The following is a 17550-nucleotide window of genomic DNA, read 5'->3' on the forward strand; positions in this document are numbered from 1 at the left end:
AATAAACGCGGGATAAAATAAACATAAAATATAGTATTTTGGTATTTGTTTATGTAGGCTACAGGTATTTAATTCAGAAACTTGATTTACAGTTCTTTGTTTCAGTATTTTTTGTTCAGCCTTATACACATATAGTCCAGTTGAATCGAACCCTGGTGCGTTTAGCCGCTTGGTGCGGTTCGTTTGGGTTGATGTGAACGCAGCCCGAGACCTCTGAAGTGAACTAAACAACAGGACGCTGGTCCGCCTAAAAGAGGTGGTCTCGGACCGCTTGCAAGTGAACTCTGGAGCGGTTCATCTCTGGTGTGAACGCAGTCCGCACCAAATGATAAGAAACCTAGTATTTACGAGTCACAAGAACGCGGATGTCTTCAAAATCTTTAGCGAAAGAGTCTTTCAAGACATCCGCGGTTGTTTAGTTAAAGAGTGAAGCAGAACAGTGTTGAACTGTGTCGTGTAAAGTGAAAATTCTCCGTCAACTATACATAAAAGTAAGAGCCACCTGTCGGTGAAACGCCCCTCCTTACTGCAGAATGTCTCATTATGTGTGTTATAATGTTTTTTAACGGACGTTGTTTGATTATATAATCATATGCGCGGGCCGCTAGAGTCTGTTGATCTCCAGATTAACAGCAGCATGTCACCTGCCGATGCTCCAAGGCGGAGGCTGCGGTAGAAATTGCAGGGATTTGTGGTGTTACCCCTTTAATGTCTGACCAATGGTTGAACAGCATTTCCGTGCACATGACTTGTGTTTAAAGTGTATAGTCCGTTTGAGTTTTGCCCGTGTGAACACAAACCGAACCTTCTGAAAAATGAAACATTGTAATAAACTGTCGTCTGGTGCGCACCTGAACACGGACTATTAGGTGTGAATGCAACCTCACATTACTGCAGTGTTTCTCAATAATCAATCAATAATATGATACAGTACAGTACAAGTACGTCTCGGTCTCTGTGTTTCATTCAAGCTCGGCTCTGTGTGTGTGTGGAACGAGCCATTTTGTGTGCGAGAGAGAGAGAGAGCGCACCGGTACCGGAGATCGTTGTTGTTAGCTTCTGGTGCTAGCGAGCTAGTGGCTGGGTCTCAAACGTTTTGGTCACGATTAATGTAAACAATTATTTCCGAGGCACACGTTTATATGATCATTATACTTGTAAAAAAATAAGAGAATAAATGAAAAACAGGTATGAAATACTATATGACAGTAAAAAAAGAATAACGTTTAAAAGAGGAGTGATTTGTAAAATATCCATAAAGAAATAGTAAATCTCTTTACAGTTCTGTTTCAAATGGGTGTTGAGAGATGTATCCATAGATCTCTTCATTTTGCTCTCAAAGTGCACCAGATTGATGCTTTTAACTTCAATATTTAAAAAAAAAATAAAATCCCGGGGGGGCATTTACCCCTGGCCTGCTTACACCTACTGTATATGCAGTGAGCTGATTATCGAGCCTTCATTGTAACAGTCGCGGATACACTGTGTATGTGCGTGGGGAGTGTTGCAGTAGAAAATTCCACTGTAGCGACCGACCGGTACATTAATGGGAAACCCTAAATGTTTGAGCACCCTCTATATGAAACGTCAAGCTACCCCACAGCACTCCCAAAATAAATCTCTGGCGCCACCACTGAGCCTGCAACCCCGTTTTGAAGAAATGTGCAGTGCAAAACAGGCTCATTGCAGCCACTAACGCTGTGATAAGACACTTTTTTGCCAAATATCAGCATTTTCTTTCTTTTCATTTTTTTGCACAGATTGCAAAGTGGCAAAGTATTATAGCTTATTGTTGTAGCAAAGGGATTGCACAATTGTATTATGTATTTATTTGTTGAACACACAGACTTATGGAGCATTGTTTTATTATCACTGTTCTAGCAAAGGAATGCTCACGTTCATATTGATGTATTTGAATAAACGTTAATTTGGCCCTTTACGTGACTATTTGTGTTGGGGGGGCCCAACTTTTTTTTTTTCTCCAATGGGGGGGGCCTGACAGATAAAGTTTGAGAACCACTGCATTACTGCAACAATTTCCTGCGTTTTTTGCAAGAGGCAAACTCTGGGGCAGAGCCGGGAGGCCAATAAGGAAGTGCCTCAAACTGCAGTTCATCTAGTGGCCAGTAGGAGCAGTCTGCAGAAGGGAGCAATTTCCATAGACATATTAAAATGCCCAACTTTACAGCAGAAATAAACATGTTTACATCGTGGTTCAAAAAAACATATTCTCTGTATAGTTAGATTCCCCCTTCATGACTATTGATTGGGGGGTGAATTTGTTCTCAACTCATCTGTTTAATTAATATTCAGTCTTAAAGTTATGCATAAATTAGGGCGTGGTCACAGTGAGTGACAGCTCTGTCCAGTGACTGCTGCTGTAGGCTTCTTGTCTCTCTGCTAGCAGCTCCGTGATGCTACAGGGACTATGCCTACTCAGTTCATCCGGGGGACATAACTTGAACTCGGCCGTGTTTGTTTGTTCTTCATGCTTATATCGGACAATTGTGACTCCCTCTGCGCTTAAAACAGACGGTGCATGAATGCGGTTTTGCGGTAAGTGAAATTTGAGTACTTTATGTGTTTATGATTTTAATCAGCTAAGTAATGAATGTTAAGGCGTGTGTTAGCGTGTAAGCGAGTGGTAGCTAGCTACATCTGTGCTAACGATGCTAATTGTAGCCTCCAAGTTAAAATGAAATAGACAAGTGTTAAGCGTTAAGTGGGATAATACTGTAGAACCGAACAAACGGCTTCTGTTTGAGGTTGGTAAATTAAGGTCATCCTTGTAACTTAGAGAGATATTTTATTATGTAGGTAACTGTGTGCATCGCTAAGGTTAATTTAAATTCGCTATGCTCGAGTATGTACATAAGCTAACGTCAAAGTAGTGTTGAATAGCGGCCTAGTTTATGTGAAATCAACCTTGCAATAAGATGTGTGTATGTTACAATTATTAATGTCATATTTCAAGGTGATTACTTAGATATTACAATATGGTTTGTTGAGCTGGAGTTCATTATTGAGCTTACACGTTAACGTCACAGTCATATCTGAAGAACTAACCCAAACCTTGTTGTTTTTATTAATTGTATTACCAAATTGGTATCAAATAAATAGTAAGCATTGGTAATACCTGCTTATTATTTATGCAAATACAACTTTTGGCCCGTAATTTCAATTCCCCATTTCAGCGACCAGAGAGAGGGGGGGATATATCCAGTCTCTGATTGTGTTACGTTATTATGAGAGTGCTCTCATACTTTAAATTGCATATATTTATATAAATATATTTGTGTGTGTGTGTCCGCATCTGTAGCCTGTTATTGTCTCATTATACCGCACTCTCAATGAATTAAAAGTACATATGTGGGGGAACAATGTTCAGCTGATCTAACAGAGATTATAAAATATGACAAAACACTCGACAGCTGATGCAGCTGTTGCCACGTAATTTCATTTCAATTCAAACCTTTATTTATCCAGATTGGTCCCATTGAGATCATAGATCTCTTTTTCAAGGGAGACCTGCAGCATATAGGTTCCACATGAAACATAAAACAATAAAGGATATTATACATTATATTTACAGGATACATAGTTATAGACATTTACAAGTGCCCATTGTGTCAGCAAGCATTTCATTTACCCTAGCTTTAAAAACATGCAGAGGAATGAGATTGCTCAGTTTCAATTCTTGCTGAAGATTGTTCCAAGCAAGTGGAGCTGCGCACATAAAAGCTGTCTTACCTAAGACAGTCCTTGCTCTTGGCACATCTAACAAGACTACAATTGTGACCTCAGACAATAGCTGCTTGCAACTCTCTGTGTTATCAGAGAGCAGATATAATACGGGAGTTTACCCAACAAAGCTTTATAGATAAACGTGTACCAATGACTGAGCCTCCATACAGAGAGTGATGGTAAACCTGCCTTGGTATACAGTGTACAGTGATGTGTAAGCGCTTTACAATTTGTGACAAATCTCAGAGCACTGTGATACGCAGCATCCAATTTGCTCAGGTAATTGGCAGGTGCATTCATATAGACCAGATCACCATAGTCCAGCACAGGTAAAAAGGTCACAGTGACTAGCCTTTTCCTGGCCTCAAGCGAGAAACAGGACTTATTTCTGAAAAAGAAACCTAGCCTAACCCCCTAACCCTTTTAAGCAGGTTATTGACATGAAGTTTAAAAGAGAGACAATCATCAAGCCAGATACCAAGGTATTTGTAACAGGCAACAACTTCAAGTTTTGTTCCTTGCGTAGTTACAATATCTAAAACAGGCTCTGGTGTCTTTTTAGCTTTTGAAAAGAGCATTACCTTGGTTTTATCCACATTTAAAAGAAGCTTTAATTCAGAGAGCTGAGTCTGAATAGTGTTAAAAACAGCTTGTAATTTAACAACAGCCTCTTTAATGGAGGGACCTGCACAATACATCACAGTATCATCCACATACAAATGTAAAGTAGCTTCATCCACATTTTCACCTACACTGTTAATATATATGGAGAATAAAAGTGGTCCTAAAACAGAACCTTGTGGTACACCATTAGAAATGTTTAACCATTCAGAAGACAGCCCATCGAAATGAACACATTGGGACCTTTCAGAGAGGTAGTTCACAAACCACCCACTGCATTGCTGGATATGCCAATACTGAGTAGCCTCTGCTTTAGTAATAATGAACGGACGTCGCTTTAATATGACCGCTCAGAGGAGAGGAGTTCTCATTTCTTTAAACGTCTGCTGCTTCCCCTCCTCTCTCCTCGGTTCCCCTCCTCGGTCCTCCGCTCGCATCTCCTGTGGGCGGGTCTAAGTATCGAGGAGGGGAGTCGAGGAGGGGAAATTTGAGTATTGAGAAGCCTCTACAGACTTCAATACATAATTTTTCCGAAATAAGGTCCCATGGACCGGAAGTAGATGGGCGTGACTTCGCCACGAGCAGGCGGGAGTTGGACTCTGACGTCACTGTTGAGACGTTAGTGGCCGACACGCCTACTTTAGGCTTCTCAGCAACTCTGCAGAATCCTATTATATGGGTGACATCACAGACCCTACGTCCATTTATACAGTCTATGGTTTTTTGTGATTTTTAGACTCACAGGTGTTATTGTTTTCCATGCACGCTTTAGCCAGCCAGTGGCGGTGTACCGCTGAAAGGGGTCTGACTGCATTCTGCCTATCGCACCAGTAAAGCCAATACAGTAGATCGTAATATTAAAAACGTTTATTTTGGAGAAAAAACGCCCCTGCACAGAAATCCTATTTATTCATCCATGTGTTGGTTGAATCCGTTCTAAAATCCTCCATGTGTCCAGGAAACTTTAAAAATAATGGTAATTGATTTAAGGATTAATTGATTTTCACCTCATCACTCAGTTACTTAACGGTTTTCATATAAATGTACTAATGTTGTAGGCTACTGGTCATGTTTGAATTTATTTACCTAAGACATAATAGTAAATAGATTTTTGTTTTAAAGGTACTTTATGAACACTTTCAGATTTATGGATACTTGTGTTGAGGATGGAGTAAAAATATAGTTTCTCATTATTATCCTGTTTTTTAGGTGTGCAAATGTCACCAGGGATTCTGTTTGTAGAAAGTTCCAGTGAAAAATAATAACTTGAGAAATCTTATGTGCACCCCCGTTACCAAAACATGGACCGACCAGTGATCATCATTCTTTGGGTATAAAAACTGATTTATTCTGCAACCAAAATCTGGGACAATATAAAATACAAATCAAAGTGATCATTAGAAAAATAGAGATTAAGAATAATAAAAAAGATAGAATGCATTTTAAGAAAACGCCACACTAAGACATTGTGTATGGTGTGGAACATGACATCAAATACAACGCCAGTAAGAGTGCTGTCATGATCTTTAGAACCAAAGAGGATAAATGTATTAAATTTCCTGATTTTAAATTGTCTGATATTAATCTTAGTGTCTGTAATAAGTTAAAATATCTTGGACACTTTATTACAGAACAAATGACAAATGAAGACATTTATAGGCAATGCCGCATGATGTATGCACAAGCAAACATTCTCCTACGTAAGTTTGGTGCATGTACAGAAGGAGTGAAGATGTCTCTGTTCAGAGCATATTGCACACCGCTCTATACGGCACATTTGTGGTCAAACTACAGAAAAGCAAGTTTACGGAAACTTCAAGTAGCTTATAATGATGCCATGAGAATATTGCTGAAGAGACCTCGATGGTCTAGTGCAAGTGAAATGTTTGTGGCTGCAGGAGTCAATACTCTACAAGCTGTTTTAAGAAATCTTATGTATAAATTAAATGTATTTGCCGGCTTAATGACTGATAATGAAATCCTCTTGGCCTTATCGAACATAAGGTTTAGTACTACACGCTACAAATCGCAGCTGTGGAGACATTGGTATATCAAATCAAATCAAGTTTTATTTATATTTATATACATTTATAAACGATTTTTGGTTGAGCCAAAGTGCTGTACATATAATAAAAATAGCGTACAGTAGAGACACTTTACAGCTAATACAATAGCAGATTGTTCAGAATATCAGTATGAGAAAAAAAACGACACCCTCTATCCTAGACCCTCACATCGTACAAGGAAAAACTTCCGGAGAAAAACCACATAGTATTTTATCTATGTAATGTATTGTCTTTTATCTGGACCCTGAGTCTGTAATAAAGTTGTCATTCATTCATTGTGTATAGTGTGTTTGCATTATTTTTGGCGATGAAGCTTCAGTTGCGATTTGGAGTCAACACAAGACCCTTCCTCAGGGTGTGCCTAATTATGGGCATCTGCTTTACTGCACTAGGCATCGCACCGCCCTCTTTCCCGGCTACTTCATTGTTCACCCGACGGAGGATAACTTCAAGTTCTTCGTTCCTAAAAAAAATATGAGGTGTAGAAGAACATGTTACTATCACATAATGGTCACATAGTGTAAAATATATACATGGTAACTATCTTATCATCAGATTTAGATCTACAATGGGATATTTCAATAACTATATAATTAATGTTGAGTTTGAGATTTACCTCAGACAGCCTACTTTTAGCTGGTTACAGACAGATTGGATGAACCAGCTCCCCTCCGTTTTGCTTCGTATAGCATAATAATCTTCAACAGTGGCATTATGAACTAGAAAATCTGCTTCCTGAGGGATGGATGTCGAGTGAGAGTCATCAGCCTGCAGACCTTTTAATAACACCCCAGAATGTATCTGCTGTCCCTGGCAGGCCTGGATCAGGAACACTTTGGGCTTGGCAGTGAGGGGAGATTGAGGAGTTGCCATGAAGGTTGTCGTTATTTGTTTGATAGGGAGGGGCTGCCCATCAATCCCCAATACGACACCCTTGTTTCCGTGACTCAGAACACAGCAGATGAAGGCATCGCCATGCCGAGGAGCCTCTTGAAGATCGGTGAATCCACTGCAAGTCCACTCCTTGACATTGAACTCCTGCAGCTGAGAGAAGTTGCACTGAGAAGCAAAGCATACCAGCACTCGCTCCATCTGGTCCTTGGTTTGGTCTTTACACATCAGCACTCTGAACCTCAGCCAGCTGAACACCTCTGCCAAGCTTTCTGCAGTGAAATAAAACCTAGTTAGGCTTCAACAAGCAAAACCGGGATGATAACGTAAATCTGTCTACTCTGTAACATACCAGCATCTTTATCGGTTCCATGTCTCACTCCACCATCCCTGAAATGTACGTTGTTTATGATCAGGCAGAGGCCGGTGGGCTGGCTGTTCAACTCATACTGCCCGTCCTGAAAACAACAGAAACAATTTCACACAAACACAAAATGATGAAACTAACTGGAATGGATTAGGGCTGGGCTATGTATGTACAGTGGGGCAAAAAAGTATTTAGTCAGCCACCAATTGTGCAAGGTCTCCCACTTAAAAAGATGAGAGGGGCTTGTAATTTTCATCCTAGGTACACTTCAACTATGAGAGACAGAATGGGGGGAAAGAATCCAGGAAATCACATTGTAGGATTTTTAATGAATTAATTGGTAAATTCCTCGGTAAAATAAGTATTTGGAAATCTTGTTTGTTACGTGCCAGGCAGGCACGTAACAAACAAGATTTCTGGCTCTCACAGACCTGTAACTTATTCTTTAAGAGCCTCCTCTGTCCTCCACTCGTTAACTGTATTAATGGCACTTGTTTGAACTCGTTATCAGTATAAAAGACACCTGTCCACAACCTCAAACAGTCACACTCCAAACTCCACTATGGCCAAGACCAAAGAGCTGTCAAAGGACACCAGAAACAAAATTGTAGACCTGCACCAGGCTGGGAAGACTGAATCTGCAATAGGTAAGCAGCTTGGTGTGAAGAAATTAACTGTGGGAGCAATTATTAGAAAATGGAAGACATACAAGACCACTGATAATCTCCCTCGATCTGGGGCTCCACGCAAGATCTCACCCCGTGGGGTCAAAATGATCACAAGAACGGTGAGCAAAAATCCCAGAACCACACGGGGGGACCTAGTCAATGACCTGCAGAGAGCTGGGACCAAAGTAACAAAGGCTACCATCAGTAACACACTACGCCGCCAGGGACTCAAATCCTGCAGTGCCAGACGTGTCCCCCTGCTTAAGCCAGTACATGTCCAGGCCCGTCTGAAGTTTGCTAGAGAGCATTTAGATGATCCAGAAGAGGATTGGGAGAATGTCATATGGTCAGATGAAACCAAAATAGAACTTTTTGGTAAAAACTCAACTAGACGTGTTTGGAGGAGAAAGAATGCTGAGTTGCATCCAAAGAACACCATACCTACTGTGAAACATGGGGGTGGAAACATCATGCTTTGGGGCTGTTTTTCTGCAAAGGGACCAGGACGACTGATCCGTGTAAAGGAAAGAATGAATGGGGCCATGTATCGTGAGATTTTGTGTGACAACGTCCTTCCATCAGCAAGGGCATTGAAGATGAAACGTGGCTGGGTCTTTCAGCATGACAATGATCCCAAACACACCGCCCGGGCAACGAAGGAGTGGCTTCGTAAGAAGCATTTCAAGGTCCTGGAGTGGCCTAGCCAGTCTCCAGATCTCAACCCCATAGAAAATCTTTAGAGGGAGTTGAAAGTCCGTGTTGCCCAGCGACAGCCCTAAAACATCACTGCTCTAGAGGAGATCTGCATGGAGGAATGGGCCAAAATACCAGCAACAGTGTGTGAAAACCTTGTGAAGACTTACAGAAAACGTTTGACCTCTGTCATTGCCAACAAAGGGTATATAACAAAGTATTGAGATGAACTTTTGTTATTGACCAAATACTTATTTTCCACCATAATTTGCAAATAAATTCTTTAAAAATCAGACAATGTGATTTTCTGGATTTTTTCTTTTTCTCATTTTGTCTCTCATAGTTGAGCTATACCTAGGATGAAAATTACAGGCCTCTCTCCTGTTTTTAAGTGGGAGAACTTGCACAATTGGTGGCTGACTAAATCCTTTTTTGCCCCACTGTAAATATATTTACACATTAAGGTTTTTGATGAATAATAATAGCTATGTGGATATAATGGCTAAATAGTGCTGCAGATAATTACATTTTAATAAATAGTCCAAAAGTGGATACAAGTACTCAAAACAAACAAACTCCTTTGAGTTTACTCTTTTGAAAAAGCCCACTTGCTACTCAAAAATCCTCCCGCTCAAAAGATGGCGGCAATTTTCAAGATGGTCACTGTCGAGACGAAAGTCAATGTATGATGTCTGTGAAAAAACGGACTAATAAATAATTATGTGTTTTCATTTAGAGTATTATTATTATTATAGTATTGTTCAATACCAGGAGAGGGTATTTGTTTATTTTGATAGCGTGGGCTACTTTTCAGAAGCGAGCTGTAGGAGGAAAGATATGAATGCCGCTTCCGGCAACACGGCTACAAAAAGGGGTGTAGTTTGTGATGGCCGGTCTCTTGTTCTCAAAGCCACGGAGAGAGAACCAGGCGACAGTGTGTGTGAGGCTCCGGAGACGCCGTTGGTATGTGTATTCTGTTTATTTACTTGATCTGTTGTCGCACTTTGCGAGAGTGCTGTTGCGCAATCAGCTGTGTTTTTACGCAGCGCGGTCTGCCTGTGCTCCAGTGATTTCTGTGTAATTTAGACGGCGCAGGTGGTCAGATGAGGTTTTCTCTGGTGCTTGTTTCCAAGTGGAGATAAACACTGATTAATTCATTTAAGTTAATGATGTGGTTTTAAAGTAACAATTTATCCTTTTTAATTAAAACGTAGTTTGTGGTGCTATTATTGTTATTATTGAGAATGCAGTGAGACCTGCAAAATGTTTGTAAGTTGTGTAGCATGTGAGCTAACTTTTGTTTGTACTTTGTGTTTGAAGGTTTTCAACCTGATGAATTCTTGGAGCTGTCTTCATTAAATAAAGACAAAAAGAACAAATTTGAGTTGTCCAAAGCGTCCTCTGTTGCCCTCTAGCCTATCAAGTCAGGCTAAATCACTGAAACAGGCCAAAAACCTGAAGGACTTGACAGTCACCAATGATGGCTTGGAAATGTAATTTTTTGGCCATAAAATCACTTTTCACGTCGAATCATACAATTTAATAACAACATAGAAACAAAATTCAGAGGTCAGGAATGACTCAGAAGTTGTCTAAACCATAACAGTGTGAGAAAAAGTTTTTAGAGAGTACTTGTCCATGGACAAGTGAGTTTGGCAATGTACTTGTCCGAATACATTTTTCACTTGTCCAGAATGGACAAAAATTGGGGTCACTGGAATCTTCTTCTTCACCATCGTATTTTACATTTTCCCACGGTTTTTACGACACCGCTAACGTAAGTGAGCGGTAAGATTTTACTGCATCACACATAGGGTTGGGTATCGTTTGGATTTTAACGATTCCGGTTCTGCTTTTCGATTCCGGTTATTTTCGGTTCTCTATTCCGGTTCTTTGAGAGGGTCAAAATAAGTCAAACTGGGAGAAAAATATATTTATGAAAACGTTAAGTCAAATCTGTATTCCCATTTACAAATCACTTCATACTGTTTAATTTCTTACGGTTATTGAATACAATTATATAAAAATAATCTCTGCATTGTTTAGTTAGTTCTAAGTGGTGCAGTTTGAGAATGTACGATTGGCCCAGTGTCCTCTGATGCTACACTGCAGCCTGCTGGGAGACACAGTCCAACCACACATGTCCAACACATAGGACATAACCTAATAATAATAATAATAATACATTATATGTATAGCCTACAGTATAGGCCTAGCGCTTTTCTACAGCTCAAAGACGCTTGCACGCTTACACATGTCCTGCAACACACAGCAGCAGCTGCCCAGCTGCTCACTGTTTGTAAAAGTAAATAAATAGTATTTTCATCTCAATAATGTACTTTCTATACCCTGCTTCATAAACAATACTGACATCCCTCCTCCTCCGAGTCTGGGGGTCCGGGGATGTGAGGACAGCGCGAGGACACAGACAGGGAGGCTGCTTCATAAAGGAAATGGGTCAATATTAACAACACAGGAGCTAAAACGCTTAATAACCTTCATTATGTGTTAGAGAAAGAACATAAGAACATTTGACAAAGATGAGGCTGTTAAACGGGCAGCGGATCCGCTGTGTGTAGAAAGAGAGAGAGAGAGAGAGAGAGAGAGAGAGAGAGAGAGAGAGAGAGAGAGAGAGAGAGAGAGAGAGAGAGAGAGAGAGAGACGCTGAGCTGCACCGTGCAGCGATCAGCTGATACGGAGCATAGAGAGAGCTGCAGTCCGCGGGCTCGGCCTCGCCTCCTGTCCTCACAACTCTTATTAATCCCGGTACCGGACAATTGTTATTTGTTCCTACTCGGAACCGAGTTTTGCTTCCCAACCTGCCACTGTGCTGCACTTCCCGCCCCGCCCCGTCTAACTGTACAGAAAGCGGCGAGATGCATTTCCTTAGGAATCGACAAGCAGAACCGAAACTAACACTTCTAAACGAACAATGGCGGACACGGACAATTTGCGAATGAGTTCTGCCTTTTGTAAACTGAATGTATCAATAATTTGTCAATAAATCGGGGCGAAAAACGTCACTTGTCCGCCGGACAAGTCAATTGAAAGATCTACTTGTCCGATATTGTAAATAACACGTCCCGGGCGGTGGGACGTGTACTTTTTCGCACACTGCATAACATCCAAATAATCTGCCAATAGAAAACTGGGTAGCCAATATGCAATGCAGTTTATGCGGTGGGGGTATTTTGGGGTGTAGAAATGTAGTACTGTAGAGATACACTGGTGACATCATGGTGTTTAGTGTTGGAAGCTAATGCTGCTAACATCGAAGACTCTTATTAGTATAAGTGTGGTTTAGTTTCTCAAATGCTTTCTAATAAGTCCCACATTGTAACATTCTGTGTATTTTCTCCATTCCTGTTCATGTGTCTTCTCGCAATTATCACTGGCCCCGTGTATCTCCTAATCGCTATAACCGGCCTGCTTTCGTCTATCCCACGTGCTCCACTGACATCCAACATCAGGTTTCAGGCGGCCTGTGGAACTGCCAGTCAGCTGTTCCTAAGGCTAACTTCATCTCTGGCTACGCCTCCCTGCAGACCCTGGATTTCCTTGCTCTCACTGAGACTTGGATTACTCCATTCAACACATCTACCCCAGCAGCTCTCTCCACAGCATATTCCTTCTCCCATACACCCAGACCCACTGGCAGAGGAGGTGGCACTGGTCTCCTGCTCTCTCCCAAATGGAGCTTTTCCCTCTTCAAGCTACCTAACTTCACTCCTTCCACCTTTGAATTCCATGCCGTCACAGTAACCCATCCTATATTAACCATTGTTGTTCTACCGTCCACCAGGCGCCTTGGGGGACTTCTTGGAGGAATTGGATAATCTCCTATCACACATCCCTGAATCTGGCCCTCCCGCTGTACTTCTCGGAGACTTCAACCTCCAGACGGGGAAGATAGACGAACTAACATCTCTGTTAGCCGCCTTTGCTTTCTCACTGTCTCCGTCCCCACCAACTCATAAAGCTGGCAATGTCCTTGATCTCATATTCTCAAGGAACTGCGCTACTTCTAACCTCTGTAAACCCGCTCCACACCTCCGATCACTTCTTCATTTCATTCTCTCTACCCCTTTCCAAACATAACAAACTAATCTCTTCTCATCCTGCACGCCGTAACCTCCGTTCCCTCTCCTCTCCCCCTCTACCTTTGCCTCATCGGTGCTCTCAGCCCTCCCTTCCTCTGACTCGTTCCAACTCCTGCCTCCAAACTCTGCTGCAGAAACTCTCCTCTCTACTTTCCCATCCTCTCTGGACTCTCTCTGTCCTCTCACATCTCGGCAGGCTCGTCAGTCCCCTCCTGCTCCCTGGCTAAATGACGCACTGCGTGCTAATAGAACCGTCCTTAGGGCAGCAGAGCGGAAACGGTGGAAATCCAAACACCGCGACAAACTCCTAACCTATCAGGCTCTCCTCTCCTCTTTCTCTGCTTCGATCTCTCAGGCAAAAAGCACTTTCTTTCAAGATAAGATCCAATCTTCCTATTCCAATCCTAAAAAACGATTTTCCATCTTCTCCACCCTCTTGGACCCTCTCAAAGCCCCTCCCCCCTCCTCACTTCTGTCAAGCGACTTTGTTAACCACTTTGATTTTTTTTTTGATGATATTCGCTCTTCTTTTTCTGACTCACCTTTACTCACCGATGGGTCACCAGACCCTCCTTCCACCCGCACACTCACCTCCTTTTCCCCTCTCTCGCCAAGTGAGGTTCTTACCCTCATTACCTCTGCCCGCCCTACCACCTGTCCTCTGGATCCTATCCCTTCAAACCTCCTTCAGACTATCGCTCCTGATATTCTACCATTTCTCACCCATTTCATCAACACTTCTCTAACTTCTGGTCACTTTCCAAACAGTCTCAAGGAGGCAAGAGTAAACCCTCTCCTAAAGAAACCCACTCTCAACCCGTCTGATGTTATAAACTACAGGCCTGTCTCTCTCCTCCCGTTCCTGTCTAAAACACTTGAACGCGCTGTCTTTAAACAACTCTCCTGTTATCTCCATCAGAACAACCTTCTGGATCTGCACCAGTCTGGTTTCAAGGCAGGTCACTCCACAGAAACTGCCCTCATTGCTGTCACTGAGGAACTGCACACTGCCAAAGCAGCCTCCCTCTCCTCTGTCATCATCCTGTTGGACCTGTCTGCTGCATTCGACACGGTGAACCATCAGATCCTCCTTCGCACTCTCCAAGAACTTGGAGTTTCAGGCTCTGCACTTTCCCTCCTCACCGCATACCTCAAAGACCGTACCTACAGGGTAACTTGGAGAGGGTCCGAGTCCGACCCTTGTCAATTAACTACAGGGGTCCCTCAGGGCTCTGTTCTTGGTCCCCTCCTCTTCTCCCTCTACACAAACTCGCTCGGATCTGTCATTAGCCCGCATGGTTTTTCATACCACTGCTACGCTGAAGACACCCAATTAATTCTGTCTTTTCCCCGCTCAGAGACCCATGTCGTCGCACGCATCTCTGCTTGTTTAGCTGACATCTCTCAGTGGATGTTCGCTCATCATCTCAAGCTCAACCTTGACAAGACTGAACTGCTTTTCCTTCCGGGAAAAGATTGTCCCACTCTTGACCTGACTATCAACATCGGCACCTCTGTTGTTTCCCCGACCCAGACTGCAAGGAATCTGGGTGTGATCCTAGATAACAACCTGTCCTTCACTGCAAACATCGCTGCTACAACCCGTTGCGGCAGATACACGCTTTACAACATCAGGAAGATACGTCCCCAGCTGACCCAGAAAGCGACGCAGGTTCTGGTCCAGGCTTTCGTCAGCTCACGCCTAGACTACTGCAACTCCCTCCTGGCTGGTCTACCTGCATGTGCCATCCGACCTCTGCAGCTCATCCAGAATGCAGCGGCTTGTCTGGTCTTCAACCTTCCTAAATTTTCCCACACCACGCCGCTCCTCCGCTCCCTTCACTGGCTTCCGGTAACTGCTAGAATTCACTTCAAGACACTGGTACTTGCGTACCATGCTGCGAATGGATCTGGCCCTTCCTACATCCAGGACATGGTTACACTGTACACCCCAGTGCGTGCTCTACGCTCTGCATCAGCCAAACAACTCGCTGCACCCTCGCTGTGAGGGGGACCCAAGTTCCCATCAGCAAAAACACGTGGGTTTGCTACCCTGGCTCCAAAATGGTGGAATGAGCTCCCCATTGACATCAGGACGGCAGAAAGCTTACACACCTTCCGGCGCAGACTGAAAACTCATCTCTTTCGACTCCACCTCGAGCGATAGAATTACTAACAAAGAACTGCTAACAGAGTACTTATATACTAATAAAGGACTGGCTTATCTATAGCCAGTTGAGTAGCACTTGAAATGCTTGGCTCTATGAAACCTGATGTACTTATATGATTCTGTTTTCTTCAAGGTTGTGTCTTCCTGGTCGAATGTACTTATTGTAAGTCGCTTTGGATAAAAGCGTCAGCTAAATGCAATGTAATGTAATGTAAAAGGACTGAAAATAGCTCTGAAGAATTTTCTAAATAGTGAATTTGGCTGTAATTCAAAACCAAAATCGCAGAATTTGATCGAGTTGTGAAAATGTTAAAATACTGTTTACTTGGATGGAAATCACGGTCATCTTGGAAATTGGTCGCATTTTTTTCAAATGTATTTTTGTTTAATAAATTGCTCCATGGGGACGAACAAGAACATGTTGGTGCTTGAATCCACTTATGAAAGATTTTTACATCTATATGCAGCACTATAAGATAAATAATAGAACAGAAAGAAAAATGTATGTAAATTCGGTAATTAACATGGAAATGACACTTACACAATATTACCATGTCAGAAATGTAAGAATCTAGTCCCATTTTAACTTTACTTTTTACCTTTACTATTCTTAACTAGTTTGAATCTTACCTTAACAGTATGACAAAGCTATTATGAGTAGATGTTAATACAGGATAATAATAAGTATGTCAATTGTGTCTTTTTTTTTTTACAAAGGCCAACTAAAAACCCTGACGCAAGCATTTTAACATTAAGTGTGCTTTTTCAATATTAGGTTATCTCACCTCCTTTCGCCTTTGTGGCTGATTATCTGTGGGAATAAGAGGGAAACAAAAGGACACTTTACAAACGTAACATTTTAAATGGTCAACCTCACAGTAACGCACATTTGGCATGCGTATTAGTCATTTGTATGCATGTTAACGTACCGGTGTTGTCAACTGAACAAGCCTGAACCGGGTATGGTAAGAGGCAGTGTTCCTTCTTCAGTATGTTCTTCAGCTCAGGGTAAGTATTCTGGATATCCTCATCAGTTTGCAGGAGGTTCAGGAAGGCTAAGCAGGTCTCCTCTCCTTTGTTCATGATCTTATCCACCAACTCCACAACGTGGCCCTCTTCATCTAGTTTGTTGATGCTTTTCAAATTTGTGTACTCAAGTCGAGTTATCAACTTCTTCTGATCAGCTTTGTTGAGGATTAGCCTGTAGTCTGCACACAACGTTTCCAGAATGGATGTCTTATTACTTCTCAAAATGTCGTTGGCTGCCATGCTGAATCTGACAGGGAGAAAAACAACACGTTTAGTAAATATATTGGTCAATTTTTTTTTATCATAATCTGGTACCAAAAATAAAATTTATCATTTTTAATGTACTCATGAGTTGAAAGCAACAATAATAGCAGCAAAACTATAGACTGTATATATAAAGCAAAACCCTTCAAAATGAATCGATATCGCTTTCAAATGTAGTTTAACTATCTAGATTGAATCCATGCTAACCTGCTATAGGCTACATCAGCTACGTTTTAGACATACTTCCTACGATAATGGCATTAAGTGCCGTTGCTAAAGTTAGCCATTTTATCAAAGTCGACCTACATCGAACAAAGGAACAACATGTTTCAGTGCACTGTACCGTGTCTCTTCGTCGTGCCCGTGAGAACAGTATTAGGTCTGCTTTCGTTTTCAAAACTCGGAAATCCTTTATATTTCCCATGTCTTCTAGGTAAGCAGGCTAGAATAGGATGTGCAGACAATGGACATGCATGTGTGTGTGGTGCTAGCCCACCATCTAGTGGAAGATTATCAGCACTGTGTGCCGTGGTAGAGAGGTAGTGACAATAGCCGATCAGTTAGTTAGTGATGCTTTTATATCCTCCGCCCCATGGGGCTTTCCTTAGCAAAAAAACAAAGTATTAAAAACAAAGCTAATTTCGTGTTTCGAGGGCTGAAAACGGTTCTAGTCACTTACAAATTGTTATTATTCTGCGAAACAGTCAACCTTCCCTGGTGGTCTAGTGGTTAGGATTCGGCGCTCTCACCGCCGCGGCCCGGGTTCGATTCCCGGTCAGGGAACTACGCTTTTGCTGTTTTATTTAGGAATACATAATTCTGTATTATACTTTTATAGCTATGTCTAGTAAATAACGTACTTCCAGGAAATATTTGCTTAATTTAGGAATACTAATTTCTCATAATTGTTTTAATTTTGATGTCATTTTTGACAGTT

General features: G+C 41.9%; 1 protein-coding gene and 1 non-coding gene across 3 annotated transcripts; one reads left to right on the plus strand and one right to left on the minus strand.

Annotated features, from left to right (window-relative positions):
• Positions 1-3530: 3530 nt before the first annotated feature.
• LOC117463024 (caspase-3-like) lies at positions 3531-17070 on the minus strand. 2 transcript variants are annotated; one of them, XM_034105440.2, is made up of 6 exons: positions 16920-17070; positions 16250-16596; positions 16106-16131; positions 7675-7780; positions 7048-7594; positions 3531-6894 (listed from the first exon to the last, which is right to left on the minus strand). In XM_034105440.2, exons 1-6 carry the CDS (start codon positions 16937-16939, stop codon positions 6747-6749), a joined length of 1194 nt encoding a protein of 397 aa, XP_033961331.1. In that variant the 5' UTR covers positions 16940-17070; the 3' UTR covers positions 3531-6746. The 2 variants fall into 2 exon arrangements, with proteins under 2 accessions (XP_033961331.1, XP_033961332.1); XM_034105441.2 differs by having other exon boundaries at positions 16957-17068.
• A 254-nt stretch (positions 17071-17324) lies between these two features.
• Positions 17325-17396, plus strand: trnae-cuc (transfer RNA glutamic acid (anticodon CUC)). Its single transcript has one exon. It is a non-coding gene; the product is annotated as a tRNA-Glu (tRNA).
• Positions 17397-17550: the final 154 nt, after the last annotated feature.

This window comes from Pseudochaenichthys georgianus, chromosome 17 (assembly GCF_902827115.2).
Source record: "Pseudochaenichthys georgianus chromosome 17, fPseGeo1.2, whole genome shotgun sequence".
Taxonomy (NCBI): Eukaryota; Metazoa; Chordata; class Actinopteri; order Perciformes; family Channichthyidae; genus Pseudochaenichthys; species Pseudochaenichthys georgianus.

Excerpts from the sequence above, each read along its gene's own strand:
- LOC117463024 (XM_034105440.2), bottom strand. The coding sequence starts at position 16,939 with ATGTTGTTCCTTTGTTCGAT. Across the intron at positions 16,132-16,249 it reads TTGTTCAGTTGACAACACCG|ATAATCAGCCACAAAGGCGA; the intron begins GTACGTTAACAT and ends TTATTCCCACAG. Across the intron at positions 7,781-16,105 it reads AGCCACAAAGGCGAAAGGAG|GACGGGCAGTATGAGTTGAA; the intron begins GTGAGATAACCT and ends TGTTGTTTTCAG.